The sequence below is a fragment of the Mustela putorius genome, unplaced genomic scaffold, assembly GCF_011764305.1.
Source record: "Mustela putorius furo isolate JIRA1106 unplaced genomic scaffold, ASM1176430v1.1 tig00000592_pilon_pilon_pilon, whole genome shotgun sequence".
NCBI lineage: Eukaryota > Metazoa > Chordata > Mammalia > Carnivora > Mustelidae > Mustela > Mustela putorius.
The window spans coordinates 5,758,181-5,778,884 of record NW_025421426.1 but is presented as its reverse complement, the minus strand read 5'-3'; the positions used below and the strand labels follow the sequence as shown (position 1 = coordinate 5,778,884).

General features: G+C 54.0%; 1 protein-coding gene across 10 annotated transcripts in view; it reads left to right on the top strand.

Annotated features, from left to right (window-relative positions):
• The window catches only part of SLC9A8 (solute carrier family 9 member A8), a 67,710-nt gene extending 47,192 nt beyond the window's left edge, over positions 1 to 20,518 (top strand). For 6 of the 10 annotated variants that reach the window (XM_004746220.3, XM_013053190.2, XM_013053191.2 and 3 more), the window contains 6 exons: positions 4,809 to 4,925; positions 7,110 to 7,192; positions 9,747 to 9,858; positions 12,814 to 13,034; positions 15,258 to 15,404; positions 16,249 to 20,518. In XM_004746220.3, coding sequence (XP_004746277.1) covers positions 4,809 to 4,925; positions 7,110 to 7,192; positions 9,747 to 9,858; positions 12,814 to 13,034; positions 15,258 to 15,404; positions 16,249 to 16,356 — 788 coding nt within the window. In that variant the 3' untranslated portion in view covers positions 16,357 to 20,518. The remainder of the gene's footprint in view (positions 1 to 4,808; positions 4,926 to 7,109; positions 7,193 to 9,746; positions 9,859 to 12,813; positions 13,035 to 15,257; positions 15,405 to 16,248) is intronic. The other 4 variants (XR_001178497.2, XR_001178496.2, XM_045082098.1 and 1 more) reach the window with 4 other exon arrangements.
• The last annotated feature ends 186 nt before the right edge of the window (positions 20,519 to 20,704 follow it).

Here is a 20,704-nt window from a genome sequence, read left to right as displayed (position 1 = left end):
GTTTTTCTTGTCTTCAGAGCAGCAGTGTTTTCTGTTTGTAGGGCTTCACTTTTTTGACGGCCTTTGCTAAACAAACCAGTGGGCAGTGGGGGCAGAAACAGCACATGCGAGCCAAGAGCAGGCTCAGCTGCCTCTGGGCCGTTGGCTGGGCTTGGCCCATATTTGACTTTGGGATATTTGTCACACGGTTTTCAGACAAGGGTAGGATAGCCCTGGTGTGTGTGAGGACCGTCAAGTCCCTCTGAGAGAGTGCAGCCGGGGCGGGCGGGGGTGATGGTTGCTATCCCCCGCTTCCTTCTCCTCCTGCACTTCTGTCACAGAGGACTGAGGAAGCAGTTACCAACAATACACAGCAGGGTGCTGTTCCCCGAATCACACACCCTAATCAGGTGTTTCAGACACAGAGGTTAAGGTCACCAGACCTGCGTTGGATCCCTGCCCCGCCCCCTCATTAGCTGTGCAACCTCACAGAGCCGCCTTAACCACTCTGAGCATCCACTTCCTCCTCATGAAATAGATGATATAGAAGGATACCCCCCACCCAAGGCCCTTGGGTCAGGGGTTAAAGGAAACGATGCGAGTAAGAGTCCTGACAAGAGACATGCTGGGGTGACACTTCCTGCTGGCCCTGACACCCTCAATATGTAAATTAGTGACACCCCCTTTCCCTGTCACAGACATCCTGGTTTTAATAGCAAATTAAACAGGCCCCCTAGTTATGAGTTAGTGTTAGCTGTTCTCAGAATCTTTGTTCTGACTCTGTCAGTCCTAACGAGTCTAGTCATTGAGGCCAGTTTCAAGGGCCACTTTGCCCTCTGGCTCTGAAGATCCAGGGCTGAACAGACCCCACTTTTGCCAGTTTAGCCAACAGTGGGCTGAGGGAGGGGGATTGGGGCAGAGGGACACACTGTCCTGGTGAGTCACGGAGGATGGGACGTAACCTCCGTTCTACCAGAGATCATGGTGCGGCGCTCCTGTGCCCGGGGTAGGAGAAAACCCACAAGCCACTGGTCCTAGGAGAGATGAAGTGCGCCTGGGTCGGTTCTCACTACAGAATCCTGTGCAGCCACCGAATAAATGAATTTGACTTACTTGTGCTGCCGTGGAAAGAACTCCCAGATAGATTGCAAAATTTTAAGAAAAAAAGATTTATCATCCATTCAACAAATACTTGTTAAATGCCTCCTCTGCGCCAAGAACTATCCTTGGTACTGGGGCTGTCCTTAGTAAACAAGACCACATCAGGCTTCTACCTGCCAAAGAACGGTGGTAAGCAAACACATACGGGTAATTTCAGGTACTGAAGAAGGGGCAGGAATGAGAGAGATCAGAGCAATGGGATAGTGGCGTGGGGGCAGACACATCACGCGGTAGGGGGTCAGGAAGGTCTCCCCAAACAGGTGGTGCCTGAGCTAAGACCTGTGTGCTGAGAAGGAGCCAGCCCAGGCAGGACCTAGGGTGGCATTGCTGAGTGGGGCACTGCTGTGAGGGAGCTTGGCGCACTCCAGGAAGAGCAGGAAGACCAGAGAGACAGGGACCCCGGCCGGTAGGGTTCTGTAGGCCCCGGAAGGAATTGGGATTCTGTTATATGTGCAAAGGCAGGTAAGTGTTGCAGGCCTCAAAAATGCCTCGGGGGGGAAAAAAATTCCCTCTGCTGGTAATCCATGCTTCATACATCATGGGATCCTTCTGTTGAGCGCATTTTAAAGGCAGATAAGCTTTATTATGGCATAAGAAAACTGGCGGCCTGTGTCGGGACCTTTAATAGTAGTTTCCCAGGGGCAGGCTGGTGTGAATGGAGATTCTCTTACTCTGGACCTCTGAGTCTGAATGTTTTATAGCAAAACAGCAAGGTGCAGTGCAGTGGAAATTGTACCACGATAGCACCCTTCACCTTCTGCCTTTGGACTTGAGTCTCTATTCATCATCATTGTTGTGACATTTAAAACAGTGGATTTAGCTGAAACGAGAAATGGATTTCCTTCCTTCCTTGAAGCTGGCCATTTTGTTGCACTAGTTATCTACTTCCTCAAATGATTTTGCTTTCTAAAAAGAAATACACGTGTCAGGAATTCTTCCTTACAAGGCATTTTTTAAAAATACCCATGCGTTGGGGGGCCAGGGTGGCTCAGTTGATCCACCTTCGGCTCAGGTCCTGATCTCAGGGTCCTGGGATTGAGCCCTGCACCAGGCTCCCTGCTCAGCAGGGTGTCTCCTTCTCCCTCTCCCTCTGCCCCTGCCCCCTATTCCTGCTCTTGCTCTGTCTCTCTCATAAATAAATAATCTTTAAAATAAAATACCCATGCTTTTAGCTGTAGAAGTGAGCCTGTCTGCTCCATTTACCCGCTGGTGTTTTCACAGCCTGTGTGGTGGCGGCTCCAGAAGATGAAGGTGGTCTGGGTGGTGGAGAGGGCTCATAGGGCAGATACTCGAGTTGTCCATCAGGATTTCACATCCGCTGCTGACTCTTTCCTTCAGCCCGCAGAACTCGAGAGATGTCCTGACCTCGGTCCAGCCCTGGGTTAAGGTGGTGGCTGGCTGTTCACTCTTGCATTGGCCTGAGGGCCCGTTATCATAGGGTCCACACTCAGCCTCTAGAGGGGACTGTTTATCTGTCCAGAAAATGTGTTGACATTTCAGTTATTTGCCGTCATTACAAGCTGGAAGATTTCCCATACAAAACAGATTTCTGGCATCTCTCAAAAGGCCAGAAGGAAGACTGGTCAACACTGAGCCCCCCCTCCACAGAGAGAACTTCAGAGATGGGCTTGTGCCTTCTTCGCCCACATGTCAGTCATCCTTTTTTTGTCTTTCTTGTCTGGCCCCTGACGCTTCTGAGTTTGCAGCCCTGACCTGGTGCCCAGACTGACCCGCCAGCCAGAGCCCTTCTGCACTGAGCCGGCCCTCTTGCCGCAGAGCACCGCGGCGGGATGGGCTAGAGGGAAAGCAGGAAGGCTCCCCGGGGCTCTGGCAGTGGATGCTGCTGCTCAGTCCCAGGGCAACTTCCGCTGTCACCTCTGACTTCCCAGATCCTTTGGTTTTCCGGAGAGGTCGTTTCGTGTTGGGACTGCTATGGGCGGGACAGCAGTGTCAGTGGAAGGCCGCTCGAGTCACAACCTAAACATGGCTCAGGCACCTCTGGGTTTGACTTTTATTTCGAGGTAAGAACTCCAGGGTCTCAGCTTTGCCATGGAGTTGATAACCCTTCAATGACTAAAGCAGACGAGTGAAGCAAAATGCTTTGGAAACACAGAAGCTGGGAACTTTCCCCCCTGGGTGGCGATGCTAAGGATCAAGTCCGTAAAAACTGAAATGTATCGGTGCCACGATCAAGCCCCAGGTTGCTCATCTGGACCCCGGGACTAACCGCACCGTGCATGGAGCTGTTGGGGTCGTGAGGCTACGCCATGTGCAGGGCCTGTCACAGCCCGGGCTGAGCCGTTCTGAGCTGCCCCTCCGCCGTTGGGTGGAGTTCCAGCCTCAGCTTCTGGTCTCTGCCCCTTCTGTTTCGCTTTGCTTTTGCCTTCCCTGGATTCTGTGGCCGTGTCAGGAAGGTTCAGCAGTCTGGGGGTGCCCCCCTGGGCCCCACAGGAGCATAGTGGGAGACCCGCTGGAGGTCACGGTGTGTGCGTTCTCACCTAGCAGAGCAGCGGTTCGCAGCACCGCTTGGGCTGTAGTCCTGGAGGGACACGGGGAGCCTGCCCTCTCCTTTCCCTGTCCCATCCTGTCAGGTGTGCCTCCTGGGACTGTGGGAAGCTTCGCTGGAATGTTCCTGGCAGCCTCCTTGGCAGGGAAGAATGAAAGAGCATAGGAATTTGCCTTGTTGGCACCAGGGGGTGGGTCTGCCGGGGGGGGGGGGGGATGCAGGGGGCGGGGCTTGAAACGGCCCCGAGGGTGGTTTTCATCATTTTCCAACTTTTCCAAGTGGAAAGTCAGCCCAGCATCCCTGTCTACAAAGTGGCAGGAATAAGCTACAGTTCTGCTTACAAATTTTCACTTGTAATCCGTACATTTTAGCCATTTATTTAATGAGTTTATAAAAATCTCTGCTTCCTTATGTGAAAATTAGGCCCCTTTTCTGCTGCCAAGGCAGGGCAGGCCAGAGAGGTAATTAACCCCTCTGTGCAAAGTGCTTTGGGAGTGGTTAGGGGCCGTGGGCCACGCTCAGTGGGCCACGCTCAGTCCCGAGTGAGCAGCAGGAGGTGTAAACGCATGGAGAACTTTCAGGAAAGGACGTAGATCCTTTTTTAGTCACTCCCCTCTTTCGTTATATGAGTAACTTGTGATGAAGGGAAAATTAAAATTAAAGAAAAATATTAAAAAGTAAATAAAAATCCACCCATTCTCCACATCCAGATTCTTGTGCTCCCTTTCTGCTCCAAGAGTGGTGTACCTGCACGCGTTCCATCGTGGGTGGCAGGGACAGCTGTCACTGCACCTGCTCAGCCCGGGGCCTATGGTGATCACTCTACACTCTACATTGCCCTCCTGACGGGTCCAGGGAGGGCGCTGTTAGTCCCACTGCCCAGATGAGAAAGCTGAGGCATGGAGAGGGGAAGAAGCTTAGCCCAAGGTCACCCAGCCGGTAAGGAAGCTGCCAGAGACAGGGCGCCCATAGCACTTCTCTGAAGCCTCTGGGAGGCCTCAGGTAGTACTTTCTTCCTCCCTTTTTTTATCCTTTTTCTGAAAACATGTAACACTGTAGGGCCCGGTAACTTGCAGAAAATGTGCGATATTTGTGTATCACGTAGCAGGTGCTTTTCTGCCCTGTTCATGTCTCTGTGCTTTGCCTCTTGGTTCCTCTCTAGGCATCATGGCCATCCTGTTCTCAGGCATTGTGATGTCCCACTACACGCACCATAACCTGTCCCCGGTCACCCAGATCCTTATGCAGCAGACCCTCCGGACCGTGGCCTTCCTGTGTGGTGAGTTCTGCCTCTGTGGTCCCGTGGGGGCAGGCCGGCAGCCCATGGCTCAGCCACACACTCTTTCCCCCACGGAAAATTCCGTAGAGCCACATACTTCGCTCCCTTATCTTTTGTTTATTACTCTGGCTTTCAAATTCTATAATGTAAACCTAACTCCTGATAACTTTCTGGAACATTCGATGCCTATAATTTTAAGACCAAAAATAATGAGAATAAATATGAACACTGGAGACTGATTAATGTTTATAACATCATAAAGTGACATTTCCAAAAACATGCCTCCTGGCACTGACATCAGTGAGGGTTAGGTGAGACAAGACTCCACAGTCAAACAAGAGCCTGGAAAATCCTGGGGGGAATATATGCTTTCAGTTTGGCGGCCGCAAGAGCATCGTGAGCTGACGCACATTGTGCGTGTCTGAGAAGGGGACGTTGTTAGAGCTTTTTCCCAGCTTGTCCACGGGCTCCTTTCCCATGAGAGCAGCTCAAAGGGCGTAACTCGAGCGCTTGTCGCTGCTGCATGGGGCCCTCTGCACAGAGGACTCTCTCTGTGAGGCAGTTTCAGTGTGAGCTCTTGCTCCCCCACACTCTGATGTACCCCCTCCCCCGCCTTCTCCCTGGTTTATACATGGCAGCGAAGGACACACACACGGTCCCTTTCTGCTGGCCTCCCGGGTGGCCACGCCCCAGGTGTCATCGCCAGCACCTCCCTGGCGCTGCGGTGGGGTCCGGCTCATTTTCCAGCACTGGTTCCACGCTGTCACGCACTAGGTGGCGGGGACGGGCCATGCAGAGGCTTCCTTCCGCAGCCAAGGGGGCTCAGGAGCCAGAGGTCAGAGGACTTGCCCACAGTCTCGTGGCTGAAAAGGGAGTCTAGAATCCAGGTCTGTCTCTTCCTGGTCCCGGGGGTCTTTTTTCCACAGCATCCCACTCACAAAGTCCTAGCTAAGATCTCTGAGCCCGACTGTCACAATTAAAGGAATATAAAGCAAACCACCCAACAATTTTGTACCCATCAGGCTGGCATGCTCCAGTTTTGCTAATACCCACTTCCGGCACGGGGATATGGGAAGCAGGCCCGTTGACAGGCATGGCCTAATGCCATCTTCGGGGAGAGTCATGCAGCCTTGGGCTGCGCGTCAAAGCCGTGTGCTCTTTGACCCAGCAGAGCTACCCTCGGGTGGAGCTTGGATATTTGTCATAAATGGTGTTATCACCAGTAGAAACCGCCTCCGTGTCTGTTGACACCGATTTGTTAAACTAGCCGTGATGTACCAATATATTGGAATTTATGCCGCCCGGGAAAAGCATAACATAGATCTGAGTATATTCTAAATGGGCTGATTTGGAAAGATCACAAAAATGTTTATTAGATAAGAAAAAAATTCAAGGAGGGGAAGGGTGTGTATACACTCCCACTTGCAGACTTGTTCTAAAAAGATGCATGTTTAGAGAAGAACATGGCTGAAATGTTTTAAAACAGCCTCTCTGTTTTATCATGTTCAACTATTTTAAAATACAGTCCTTGTCTCCCTGATGATAAGCCTCTTCTGACATGACCATGTCAGCAGGGAGCCTAGTGCTAGGAATTCACGGGGTGCTCTTTCTTGGGTACACAAGTACCTGCTTGCACAGAGAGCGGCGTCGACTCAATCTGACCTGTGGAGTGAAGCCAAGAGTCAGAAATGCCCCTCTCCCTGCAGATCCTGCCGGGACAAGCTGTCTTCCCAACCTGTGGCAGCATTAAATGCGTGTCATCACTCTAGCTTTGGCTGCCCTGGCAAGAAAGTTAACCGAGGGACCTTTTCACACTAGGAATGTGGTATCTGTAGTCATTTCTCGGACTTTGCTGCAATTGGGATCCTTGCCAATGACTGTTCGACAAAGGGACAGATTCATAGGTTTATCATCTTCCCCAGGTGGGAGATTATGTATTTGCATTTATTTGACAGCTGCCTCATTAAATGAGGAGATTCTGAATAAGCACGCACGTGCAGCTCGTGCGATAGAAGAAAACGAGCCAACCGAAGCGCGGTTTCCAGCAAGGCATCGGGTGCCCGATTTTTCAGACAATAAGCAGAGTGTTACAGTAGATCCTGACTTGCTGTGAAATGTTTGCTTGTGTGCTGTGTCAGAAGAAAATAGTTGGGGCTGAATAATCCATTCTTTGGTTTGTTTCAGAAACATGTGTGTTTGCATTTCTTGGCCTGTCCATTTTTAGTTTCCCTCACAAGTTTGAAATTTCCTTTGTCATCTGGTGCATAGTAAGTATTTTCCTTGTTTTTTATTTAATTACTTATTTGTAGATCAATAACCACATGTTCTGGATTCATTTATGTAACTGTTAACTGCTCAAGGTCAACAGCTACATAGACACTCTTCTGTTTAAAGTTTCTTTTGTTAAAAAATCACAAACATATGATGAAGGGAGAAGGGGTGGAATTAAGGGAATGAATATCCTTGGAAAAGAATTTTTGCTTCTTTTTAAATATTAAATGACCTTGAAGGTTATGGTCTTCTCTAAAAACTACAAGTTTCTGTGTTTCTGTATTAGGTGGTAAAAGCAACTTTCAGAATTGAATGTATAAGTGATCATAACCATGTAAAAACATCATGCATAGAAAAAAAAAACATGTAAAAAAATGGAGCACAACGTTTCCAGTGGTTGTAGAATTGGGGATGATTTCTTTTTCCACTTTTGCTGGATAATCTGTAATGCACATACTTCTCACTGTGGTTTTCTTCAAATGTGTCCGTTTTTGCGCGTGACCTTGGACACTTGTTTAGAGTAAAGATTACCACAGCCTTACCTCCCCAGAGGTTCACCCAGAGCAGTCATCCCTGGTGATTCTTACCATTCAGAAGGTTTGCGAAACTTACCATTGGACTCGGGGCAGCAAGGGGAAACAAATTAAAATATGAATTTAACTTAATTAAGTAATTTAAAATAGGAAAAGAAAACTTTAATCATTCACAGTAAAATCAAATCTTTTGGCAGAAGGGAGTCGGGGGAGGGTAAATGTTTAGCGTTTAAAACAAAGGGGCAGCTTCCTCAGGCATCAGATGGAAGTGACATGAATGGCTTCTAACATGTGGGCATTTAGCCTGTGCTCCCAGGTCCCTCATCTGGGCCCCTTCTGTGTCTCTCACCCCTCAGTGTGAGCTCGTCTCCCATAAGCCCGCCTACTGATCCATACTGTAGTCCCTAATTTGATCTCTATTGTCCTTTTAGATCCACTGTTAACTTAAGACAGGTGAGACACACGCCTTACTGTGCTCAGTTATCATGATTCATGTACAGTTAACTCTTATTACCAGTGCCACTTAACAGAACCCAGCTGTTGAGACGCAGACCTTTTTATAACACTATCACCTGCCATGTGCAAACCAGTGAGGCCTGCCTGTTTGGCGTGTGGGGAAACTGAGGCACAGAGAAGCTAAAGAGCCCTAAGGGAAATGATGTTTCTCCTGGTAGTGTGGGTGCTTCCACCTCTCAGTCAGCAAGAGCTCGTTGCTTTTGTCCCTGTTATCTGTCCTCCAAACTCAGGTTTCAGGGCAAAGAGAACAGCAAAAGTCAATTACAGAAAGTATAATAGTCTTTAGTGTGGTCACACCTGAAACACAGGTGTGGGAATGAAAGATTGGATTTCAGTGGGTGAAGCGAGGAGGTCCTCCCTCCACCATGAGCTGCGAGCAAGAGGAAGATGAGAAGGTGCTCCGGAGAGGGAGCTTGGTCTCCCCCGAGTGCACAGGCAGTCTGGTCCTGCCTTTCCCGGAGATAGCCCTTGCTGTTCTGATGGGTTACCTGAGACTTGCTCAGTGGTCAAGGGCACAGGCTTTGGGGGCGGAACCGGGTTTGGGGCATGGCTCCCACTAATAAAAGCATTGCAGGGATCTAAATTTAACAAGATATAATGCATATAAAATGCCTGGCACATTGTCTGACATACAAATGTTAGATGATTGGGAGCCATTGTTAACTTGACTGTCCAAGGCATAGAGGCCAAAGCACACTCAATTCATGCTTCCTAAAAGAATAAACTTAGAGCCTGCCGAATGTACATGTGTATATAGTCTACGTATTACTAAGTTAGTTATGGTAATAACCAAGATGAAAAAAGTAAGTTAATAAGTATTTCTGGGTATCCAGTTAGATAAGATCTAAACCTTATGTAAGGCTATATTTTTTAAGACCAACTTTGGGGATGGTTAGGAACCAAAAGCCTTGGCAAGCACTTGCCAGATAGGGCGCATGTGACCTTTTAGAACCTACCTACGCATTCCTTTTGCTTTGGGACTAGCATTCACGAGCAGCATTATGTGTAAGCCCTTCTCAGTCACCCCTCCTTTCCCTGAGGAGGTTGGGGGCACCCATGGGAGAGGCAGGAAAACCTTGTCTGTCCCTCCAGAGCCAGCCCATTGGGAATGATTAGTGTAGGCCTGTCCCACGGTGAAGCACCTTTGGAAAAGTGAGAGTGCCCTTAAATTAATCCCTGGATGCTTCAGTCTGGCCCCTTGGCATTCGGTTTTGTTCTCCTGTCATAGCTTAAAGCTGGCTTTGATACCTTGTAGTCCTCTCTTCCTGGCTGCGGAAACATAACATACAAAGTGCGATCTTCTCCCAGACTCAGAGAAACTAGCATCTCTAGCAACACGCCCCAGCTGGGTCTCTGCCTAGCGCTGCCATTCATGTCTTTTATGGCCAAGGGGAAGGCTGCATTTATTATGGGCGTGTCACAAGGTCTGTGTTAGCTTCAACAAGCTTCACTTGGAGGCCCAGCGATTTCTGTCTACAGCTTCGTTTGTGGATCTTCGCAGGTGCTTGTGCTGTTTGGCAGAGCCGTGAACATTTTCCCTCTTTCCTACCTCCTGAATTTCTTCCGTGATCATAAAATCACCCCGAAGATGATGTTCATCATGTGGTTTAGCGGTGAGTCCAATATTGAATGAGCAGTAGACGGAAGATCGCTTATAAAGGCCTGCACGGTGTGGAGAGCACGAGTGGCTCTCCGCTGGGGCCTCCGAAAGCGGGCGTGCCGCGTAAGGCAGGAATCATGCCAGTCCCCAGCGCCGGGTGAGTCCCACACAGACGGTGCCCCTCACAGGCTCTGTGCTGCAAGGCGAGTGGGTAGTGCTCGTCTGTTCGGCACGTGTGGAGGCTCAGGTTCAAGGGCAACGGATTTGCTTGGGTTCCCGTGACGACAGGAGGCAGAGCCAGCATTTACTGTCCTGCTCCTACTCCTCTCGACAGGCAGCCCAAGCCAGCACGCACCGGGGACAGCTCTCACCTGCCTGCAAGCAGTGAGGGGCTCCAAAGAGAAAAGGTTCAAGTTCAAACAGTTTCACACTACAGGCTAGATTTGGCTATTTCTTTTCATCCAGTCAGAGTTCTGAGAGTTGATTGGAACATTTTCAGTTTCTGTGAAAATTCCTCTACTTTCTAGAGGAAGGGAATGATTTCATCTTTGGCTCCTAACAGACTGGATCCTTAGGCATCTTTAAATTTATTTTTGAGCAATACATCCCGTTCTTTGTACTTTCTTATTTAAATATTATAATTAAAATATTCCGTGTGGGTCGGGGTAGAGCAACATGCTTTATAAGCTGTTTTCGATCCAACAGCATATCTATACATTTCTTGCAGATTTCTCTCCTCTTTCAAGAGGCCTTGTTTAAAATATATACATATGTATATGTGTGTGAGGTATGTATGTATGTTTAGTGAGAGAAACTTTTTCCTCAGTCTTTCTTGCCAACGAGAAAAACATTTTTTTTCTAAAGTATTTGATCCAAGGTCTTAGAAGTCTCAAAATCTAAGAGATGTATTGGATCCTTTACATGGTTGTGTGAGCTGTTTGGGGGAGGCAGGCATGATGAGAGACCTCTGTGGGGAATGGCGGCACTGTTTTAAACAGTGAGGGAGGTTGGTCCCAGCTGTTCCTCCCAGGCCATCCCGAGCCCTCTCTCCACAGATTTCCACCCTTTCTTTCCTGGATCCTCAACCTCTGTCTTTACTGAGACATCATCGTTGAAACTCTTGGAGATTCTTCTCTTTCCCAGGAAGAAACCAGCGACTTCAACCAACATCCCTTCCGCACAGCCCCCCAGCTGCTTCCCGTCTCCCTTTGCAGCCAGACCTCCTTAAGTGGGCTGTCCTCCTCTGTTTTCTCCACTTCCTCACCTCCTGTTCATGGGCCTGAACTTGGCCTTCCCCAGGTCACCAAGCAAACTTCTGCTGCCAAGACCTGGTGGGCACAGGGCAGCCCTCGTCCAGCCCACCTCCACAACTGTGAGCTCCTTCTTCCCACTGATCTGCTTTCTGCCTGGGGACCCTCTTCCCTGGGCTTCCAGGCCATGCTCCTGGTGGTCCTCCTTCTCAGGTTCCCCTTACAACCTTCACCAGCCCCTAAAACACTGGCATCCTCAGGATGTAGCCCCAGACCTGCTTCTGCTCTTGTGGTCTCACAAGCTCACCCATCCCGGTGGCCCCAGCATCCATCAAGTTCCCACACCCCAGAGCTCTTTGCTCTTAGATCTTGACTCATGCTTAAGTCCTCCTTCGATGCCGTGAGAGCTCATTGTCTTGGGACTGAATTTACCTTCCTGCCCAACCTCTTCTTTGCCAGCGTCCGTCTTCCACGGGAAACAGTGATGTGTGTTATGACAGAGGTCTGGCTCACTCCACGTTTGCTCTGTGTATACCTGTCCTGTACCCAGCATTTTGTCCTCAGGCCACCAACCTGGCAGGCCCCGCTTCTAGTCCTGTGTGACAGGTGGAGAGGTAGAGTTGAGGCCTGGGGGAAAGGAGGGTGCGGTGGGGTGACCCCAGGAGCCAGACTCCAGAGCCTGCTCCCAGAGCGCCGTGTAGCACAGCCTCCTGGGACACCCCACCATTGTCTGTGCCCCTCCCTTCCCGGGCCCTCCCACCTCCGGCTCACCCCTGTGGCCTGTTGCTTCCACTCTCCATGTCTCTCTTAATCCTGTCCCCTTTCTGTGCCCGTGTCTCAGGTCCGCACTGCTGCTGCGGTCAGACCCCCATCGTCCTGTGAGGCTCCAGCCTCTGTGTCTGTCAGACCCTTCACGGTGTCCCCTGCCCCATTCTCCCCTTCTTCGGGCGCTCACCATGGCACAAGCCCTTGTCTGTGGTCTCCCCACCTGTTACCCTCTGGGGGGCATCGGGCAAGCCAGCACATTCTCCAGAGGGTGCTCTTCCCAGCCCAGGGCAGCCCCTCAGCCCAGCCAGCCACCTCGCAGGGCAGCACCACAGGAGGTAAGGATGCAGCTCCCGGCAGCCTCTGGCCCGCAGCAGAGCAGCCCTGAGCCTACCGGTGCAGCCAGGAGCTGCGGGAGAGCCACATCTTCAGAAGCAAAGGGGCCTTGGTTGCTGTTCCTGCAAGGCTGTGAGGCCCTGGGAGGACGCGTCCTCCCCTCAGTCTCGCGTCCTCATCTGCCTGTGGTGGAGAGTCACAGGGCCTGTTTCCCAGCCCTCCTGCGAAGTTCCAGCGAGACTGTGCATGCAGAGCCCTTCACACAGGGCCTGGCGCACACACAGGGACGGCTCAGTCTGCACTAGCTGTCAGATTTCTAGAACGTGAGCGTTGGCAGGACAGATCCTCACGCGGGCACGCACGCACACCTGGTGCTTCAGGGCCTGGATGAGTCACCTCGTTTGACCCACTCGGCCACCTCATGAAGTGGAAGTGGGATGAGGTCAGCCCCCACTTCTCTGCAGCCCGCTTCTCTCAAGCCCAGAGCCTCACAGGAGGCGGTCGTCCTCCGCAGTCGGGTGCGTTAGAACATTCGATGGGTGTGAACCAGGGCTGTGCCCAGGTCCCCAGCGCCCAGTCGGTGAGGCGGCTCCTCTCACCCGCTTTCCTGTCCCCAGGCCTGCGGGGCGCCATCCCCTACGCCCTGAGCCTGCACCTGGACCTGGAGCCCATGGAGAAGCGGCAGCTCATCGGCACCACCACCATCGTCCTGGTGCTCTTCACCATCCTGCTGCTGGGCGGCAGCACCATGCCTCTCATCCGCCTCATGGACATCGAGGACGCCAAGGCGCGCCGCCGGAGCAAGAAGGACGTGAACCTCAGCAAGACAGAGAAGATGGTGAGCGGGGAGGGGACGGGCTCGGGCTCCGCCGCAGCTCGGAGGTGGGGCAACGAGACACGATCACAGGCTCTCGGCACCTGCACACGCTCAAAAGGAGGTTGAACTGGAGTTCTGAGGCCCTTTGTGGGTTGTCCGCCAGCGTCGGGCCCGGTGAAGCCACGGAGGCCGTGGAGTGGGGGCGTGGAGCCACATCAGGCTCTCCCAGCACCACCCCGTGGAAGGTTTGAAAGTCAGTCCTCCTCCTCCCCCACAGCGTCTACTGAAAGCCTCCTGCTGGGGGCCTGGGGAGGGGAAAGTGCTTGCCGGCCCCTGAGGGCCGTGAGAGAGGGGGCTTCCTGGAGGACAGACAAGGGAGGTGTCCGGGGCCCCACTGCGGTGAGCCGGAGGCTCCCAGATCCCTGGCCACCTCCTTGCCCCTCCCTGCTGGCTGCCTGTCCCTGGCATCAGCCCTCCTCGCCCTGTGTGGACCCTTAGGCCCCCTGTGCTGAGCCAGGCTCTCTGACAGGAGCAGAGGCCGTCCTTGGCCTGTGAGGCCACCTTCCTGCGCTGCCCCCACCCACCTACCCCCAGTTCTAGAAATGCCTCTTTTTCTAGTTCCCTTATTTGAGGTCATCAGTAATTTTGTTCAGTCAAGGAAAGCAAAGAAACTCTCAACCAGCAGAGACAAGGACACAGCCCACTCTCCCACTGGGGTGCTCAGGACTGGCCAGATCCTGGCCTCAGATCTCTTTGTGGCCTGGCCCATGTCTCCTCCAAGGCCTGGCTGGGAGGAAGCCCTTGGGGGGTCACAGGGTGATCACAGGCAGGTGGTCACAGTCGGGGCTGGTTCAGCACGACCCTCTCACTCTCAGAAGCCTGTCCCTGGCCACCCCCATCCCCTAACTTCCTGGTCCCTTTCTAACAAAAGACCCAGTATAGGTTCTCGGACATTGCAGAGGCTGTCAGAATTGGTGGAGGGCTCCTGGGTCTCCCCAGGTCTAAGCTGTGGCTGGAGAGAATTTGTGTTTTGAGCAGGATGCTGGGTGCCAGGTACTGCTGCCCCCCCCAGCCCCACAGCCACGCTTGCTGGAGCCCGGCTCCTGCGGAACCAGGATGTATGCCCAGAGGAAGAGCAGCTGCTGCTTAGGGAATGTTCGGGAATGTTCTCTGTGGCACAGGTGCGGTGGCTGTGCACTCCTCACACCGTCTCAGGTTGCCCTGAGAACCCACAGGAAGCAGGTGCTCTCTGCTCCTCCCCAGTTTGCAGATAAGAGCGCCGGGGCACAGAGCGGTCAGGACTCCATAGTCTGTGCTCTTCACCCCCATGCTCTCCATCAGCGCTCTCGAGGTGCAGGTCCCTGGATCAGCAGCTTCCCCGGGAACTTGTTAGAAAGGCGAATTCTGGGGCCCCATCCCAGACTTGCTGAATCACAACTCTGCAGGTGGACCTAGGGGGACCAGGATTTTGAGGATTTGTAAGCCCCCCCCATATCCTGCACCTGCATCTGCTCCACTGCCCAGGCACCCAGTGGAGGCCACTCGGCTGTGACTTCAGATGCTACATTCACACCCTGCCGGCCTTTGGTCATCCCTGCAGCGGACGGGGCTGGCCTGGGCCTGGGGCCTGGAGCTCTGCTGGCGTTGATCTGTTGATCCGGTGAACAGAGACCTCCTCCCCCTGCAGTCCTGCCGTACTCTGGGGTAGTTGCTGTCACTCCTCTCCAGCCCCCCGGGATTGCCCCCCACCTCTGCACGCGTGCGCACACACACTCACACACACATACTCACTGACTGGCCAACACCTGCCCAGAGCGGAACCGCAGCTCACGCAGCTATCGGCAGAAATGACAGAAGGAGCTTCCCTGTTCCGCTGGCTGCGAGTGAAATCACCTAGAAGGGCAGTTCCTGTCCTGCCTGCCCATTAGGATCACCTGGAAAGCTTACAAACCAAACCCCAGTAAAAAAAATAAAATAAATAAAAATGAATTAAAATCCCCCCCTTAAAATAAATTCTGATTTATTCCTCATTTACTCCTGGCTATCCGTCACATTTTTATAAACCTTCCCACCTCCCTGCAGGCTCCCAGGAGACGCTTTGCTGCCCACACACTCCCCGCGCTGATCCGAAGGCACAGTTAGGGTCGGAGACACTGGTGGCCAGAAGCGAGGCGCTGCTGGGTAGGCGGGGTGGGGTGGGGGCTCTCAGGAAGAGACCAGCTCACGGCCTTCCTCCCCGCACAGGGCAACACCATTGAGTCAGAGCACTTGTCCGAGCTCACGGAGGAGGAGTATGAAGCCCATTACATCAGGCGGCAGGACCTCAAAGGCTTCGTGTGGCTGGACGCCAAGTACCTGAACCCCTTCTTCACGCGGCGGCTAACTCAGGAGGTGGGACACATGGCGAAGGGTCCCCGACAGAGGGCGGGCGGGGGGCCAGCCAGGCCACCTCCCCCAGCTTGACCTTCCCCTTCCCAGGCGGGCAGCTGGGTATGCGGTGGAACTCAGCATCTGCTGTTTTTCCTTGCCATTTTTAGTGCTAGTTTAATAATAGACTTGTTAACGCGGTTCCGTTTTCCTGGATGATAGACGCAGGACATTGATCGGCTACTGATTCTGAGCTGAAAATTGCAAACATGCTGGGGCCTCAGGCAGTGGCCCACGGCTCAGGGCTCTTGTTCCAGCCCTCTGGGGACTGCTGGCCTCTGGGTGACAGTGAATGACAGTCTCAAGGGGCCCGGCTCAGGCCTGCCCCACTTTGTTTCCGAGCCCACGTTCCCGCCCCACCAGTCATGGTCGCTGTCAGCATGGGAATGTTCCTGTTGCTTCGTTTCATCCTCCAAGCGACCTGTGTCATAGCCGCAGCTGCTCTCTCACCAGACAGCTGGGGAGACTGAGGCCCAGAGAGGTGCCGTAACCCCCGGAGGTCACGCAGCCAAGGTGCAGCAGAGGTGGGAGCACCCCCCAAGGGTGTCTGATTCCAGAAGCCGTGTTTTTTAACATCACACCAGCCTGCCTCCTACTCCTGTTTCTGAGTGACACCTCCGGTTACCTCCACCCCCACCGAGAAAAATCCCAGTTCGAGTTTGTTGGTTAAGTCTTGGAAATTGCCTGTAGCCACGTGCCCTTCCTTCCGTCTGTCCCACACCCCCACGGGGTACACAGCTCCCCACACCCTCGGCCCTGACCTGACCCAGACCCACTGACAAGGGCTTGGTTGTGTCTCCCACTCCAGGACCTCCACCATGGGCGCATCCAGATGAAAACCCTCACCAACAAGTGGTACGAGGAGGTGCGCCAGGGCCCCTCCGGCTCCGAGGACGACGAGCAGGAGCTGCTGTGACGGAGCACAGCGCCCCGTCCGGCCTCCTCGTGGCTCCCACGACAGACGCTCAGCAAGGGCCCCGGAGGGGCTCACGTGGGGCAGCCCCCTCAGGGGAGATGGAAGCAGGGGGAAGCAAAGGCCCTGGCCTTCGGAAACCGGACGTCCCTGGCCCTTGGAGCCAGCTGTCTGCTTCCGAAGTAGGTCGCGTCCCCGGGCCTCAGCGGGCAGGACCCCTGCTCTTCGTGTTGCTTCTCAGCCCGCAGATCAGAGGGACCAGCTGTCCGGGTAAATCTTCCTTCTGCTTCTGCGGCCAGGGTGCAGAGTCCTCTGCCGGACTGAGGGACCCGAGAAGAGGAGCCGTGCCCTGCTGTGGAGCCTGCCGTGACTGGGGTGCTGCAGGAGCTGGGGCTTCTGCCATTCCCAGCCATGGCCCTGCATCACAGGACCGCCTGCCTGTTCCAGCAGCACAAGGAGTCAGCCGCCATTTCCCTTTGGTCATCAAGGTTCCCGTGGTCTCAGCAGCAGCCGTTCGGACCTAAGTGGTGGGCTCGGAAATCTGGAAAACCTCATGCTCCCCTTTGTGATGTTGCTTGCACTCCCTGAGAAGGAAAAACCTAGTGACCTTTTTCTTTACCTCTGCCTGGCACCTTGCAGGCCGTCTCCCTGGGCGGTGGGCAGCTGCTGCCCTCCTCTGGGAATAGTGTGAATGTTTACACTGGTTCAGCGAGGGGGCGCTTGGCCCCAGTGGTGAGTCTCTTTGGAAGCTGCATCCTTGGGTTTTGAGGGGTGAGCGAGCCTAGTCTGTGGGGTCAGTGCGCCCCCTGGAGGAAGAAGCTAGAGTTACAGGGCTCGTGCCCGCAGCATCTGCTGTCTTTGAATTCAGTTCAAATTCATGCACTTTGACAAAGGAATGAGAGCCTAGCAATCACCTCCCTCGCTCGGTGGACCTTGTCCATCCAGAGGCCCCATTTCCTGGGCACCGTGGGGTCTGCCCACTGTTTGGCTACTGTCGCTTTTACTGCTAATCAGCACTTCCTCTTTCCCTGCCCCAGTTCTTCACTGGCCTGGGTCCCAGCTTCCCAGGGCCCAAGGGCAGGGGCCAGAGCAACAGTGCTCCATGCTCCTCCCCAGCCACCCCTGCCCAGAACTCACTCACAGAGTGTCTGTATGTGCTCTCTCCCTCTCACATGCACACACCCTGCCCCGTCCCTGGGGTCCCGGCTCCCAGCTGTCTAGGGTGAGGAGCTTAGACTCATGTTCAGGCAGAATCACTACTGACTTTTGCCTCCAGTCCTCCCCTGCCCGAAACAAACCTCATCCCTGCAAGCCTTTGCCCATCTTTGGGCCAGTGGCAACTCCCCTGGGTGGCTCAGGGTCCCTGTCTTGGGACCCAGCACACCTCTGGGGTGGTGTAATTTGTCATGTGCATGCCCTTGGTTCTCTGGGGGGACACAGCGGGCCAGCATGGACCCTGGGTGGCAGCACATACGATTCCAGCTGTTCTGCCTCAGGCAGCATGGTCCTGGCTGTCAGGAAGGACTGACTTCAGAAACCACCAGGCCAGACCCCTTTCCGGAAGTGTGAGGCCAGTCAGACAGGAAGCACGTGGTTTCCTTTTTATACATGCAGAGAAAATCTGCACTTGATAGGGTTAAAGTATACTCACTTTGTAACCTCTCACTTTAACCTCGTAATTTAAGCCAAATAGGCATATTTTACTGCACCTGATACCATCACTGGAGGAGTAATACCGTGCATAATTCTGGTCTCCATCATTTCCTACATACTTCTACTGGAAAAGTAAGGGAATAAGTCACAAAAGGAGGGGCCTCATCTGGCAGGAGGAGGCAGGGATCCAAGACTGGAGTGTTCCCTAACCCATAAGTAATTCACCTTTCACTTCTAAAGTTCAGGGTCTGATCTCAGAATGTGTTCCTTGCATTGTAAACTCATTAGTTTACCAGAAAATGTGGTGGGGGCGGCTAGGAATTCAGATAAAGTAGTGAAAACAGGATCTTCTCAATTCAGACTGCCCCCTTGTCACCAGGTCCTGCCTGGCCTCCCACTTTTAGCTGAGACCTGAAAATGATGCTGTGGTAGAGAAGAGTCCCCAAGGTTGGAAGGTCCCCAAGGCCTGGCTTAGTGGGCGGGGCACGTTCTCCCATGAGCCTCTTCTGCCCCCTGCTGAAGTGAGGCTTTGGCGGGCTGGAGCCGGTTCCTGAAGAGGGAGCCTGTGTTCCTCCAGTCTGTTTCTTCACTTTTGCCACAGGCAGAGCCCGTGGAAATGTATTTTCCTGGTGCATTTTTTTCAAGTGTCTTTGCCTGAGAATCAGAAATTTGCTGCTATCTACCTTTAGCATACCTAATGATTCTGTTATTGGGGGCAATAAATGCCTATTAGATTAATATATATATATATATATACATATTCCCTAGACAGGAATAAATCCTGTCTAGGTCTAGGCCATGGGAGAGCTATAGTGCACAGACAAGGTCACATTTCAGAGGGAGGGCCTGTGGGGAAACTGGCCCTTTATCCGTGAACTGGGAAGACGTGCTGGTCTTGGGGAGCCATGTGGTGACAAGCCACACACCCAAGGCGCCCGCTGCAGCCCTGTCGCAGACCCCTGGGAACAACCCTTCCCTGAGGCTGGTGGTGTGGGACATTACAGGGAAAGGAGCTGGCTTGTCCTAGGTCCCCAGAGATCAGGTTTTAGGCTGGGCTGAGCCAGGGCCAGGCGGAAGGAGGCGGCTCAGCTCCATAGTCGGGTGCGCAGACGCTCGGTCCAACGGCAGAACCAAAACCCTCCCGCACCCAGGACGGCTACCTCTCTTCACAGTGGAAATGCGGGCCGGGCCCTGGCTGATGGAAGGGCCAAGGGGCAGGGCCTGGCCCAGAGTGGTGACCACCCCGGAGTACCCCAGGTCAGCCTAGGGAGCTCTGGTTTGCCTGTGGATTCCTTTATGTGCAGTGAAATGTGGAAAGATGGACGAGTGGGGATCCTGTCCCTGAAACCCACGCCAGAGGCGCCGTCAGCGAGACTCGCCCCCGGGAGGTCTCAGTTCCGCCTTCCCACAGGGGCCGGTGCACTTGGCAGAGTCCTCAGCGGGGTGGCCGCGGCCGGGACCCCACTTCGCCCTGGTTCAGAGAGTGAGGGTGGCGCCGGGTGGTGGCTGGCTTCTCCTCCACCGCCAAGTCCTGGATGGCAGAGGTGCGCGTCTCCGAGCTGGGAGGAATCCGCCACAAGGATCTGCCATCAAGTCAGACGTTCAATGCAAGGAGAGAGGGAAGAGGCACCGTGGTCCTCCCCACTCTCTCCAGCACTCGGCTGTTTGTCCTGCTGGCTGAGCCGTGTAGGGAAGCACCTCAGGCGTTCTCCACGCCGCAGCCCACAGCTCGAACTCCGTCTGCCAAGCCCCGGGCAGTTTGGTGTAAACAGAAACACCCCCAGGGAGAGGCAGGAGCCACCTTGCCTTGCATCTCGGTTCCTGCCGTCTGTCACGCAAGCCGAGCTGCAGTCAGGAACCCCCCGCGGCCGCTGGTCACCTGACAGAAGAAGGAAGCTGCCAGTTCCCCCTGGGCCGCACCATCCCACTGGCTCACCCCATTTCTTCACCCGCCCCCCAACACCGGGCCTTCCAGACGGGGAGCTGCCTGCCAGGCCACCCAGCGCACGCCAACCTGGCCGTCGGGGCGACAGCGTGGCCACACAGGGGACGCGCTGTGGGCGCTGCAGGGCAGGCTCTTCTGGAAGCCCCAGCCCTGCCGGCAGGAACCGCCGCAGGCCGGGGAAGGCTCCTTGCTGACTGCAAGCTCCGAGGTTCGTGGCTCCCCGCAGGCCGGAACGTTGTCTCCGACGCAGCCCCCACCACGCTCGGTCTGTTCGTTGTGTTCTTCTGAGTGATTTGCTTGGGGAAAATGAAGGATTTTTTAAATTACTGCTTTTTTGTTTTAAGGACCTTTGGGAAGGTCAGGCTGCTGCTTTGTCCTGGTTCCTGAGATGATTTGCTGCTCTTCTGGAGGGGGCTTCCGATCGGGTGGCTCCGGGATGGGCACCCCAGGAGCTGCCACGCCCGAGCCCCGGCCTCATCTCCCTGCACTCTGTAAAGAATGCAGAAACGGCTGGAGAACAGCCATGTCACTGGCTATTTAGAAATAAACGTGAATACTGCTGGGTGAGAGGCAGTCTCTGTGCTTGTGTTCCGGTGTTGCAGATGCATGGGTCACACGCTCCTGGACTCAGCTGTGTCACCACCGACCAGACTCGGCGGGGCCAGCAGCAGACGCGTTGTCGGTGGGCTTCGGATCAGGCACGCCTGGGCCTAATTCCTGCCCCTGCCCCTTAGTGAGGAGCACGTGGGGCCA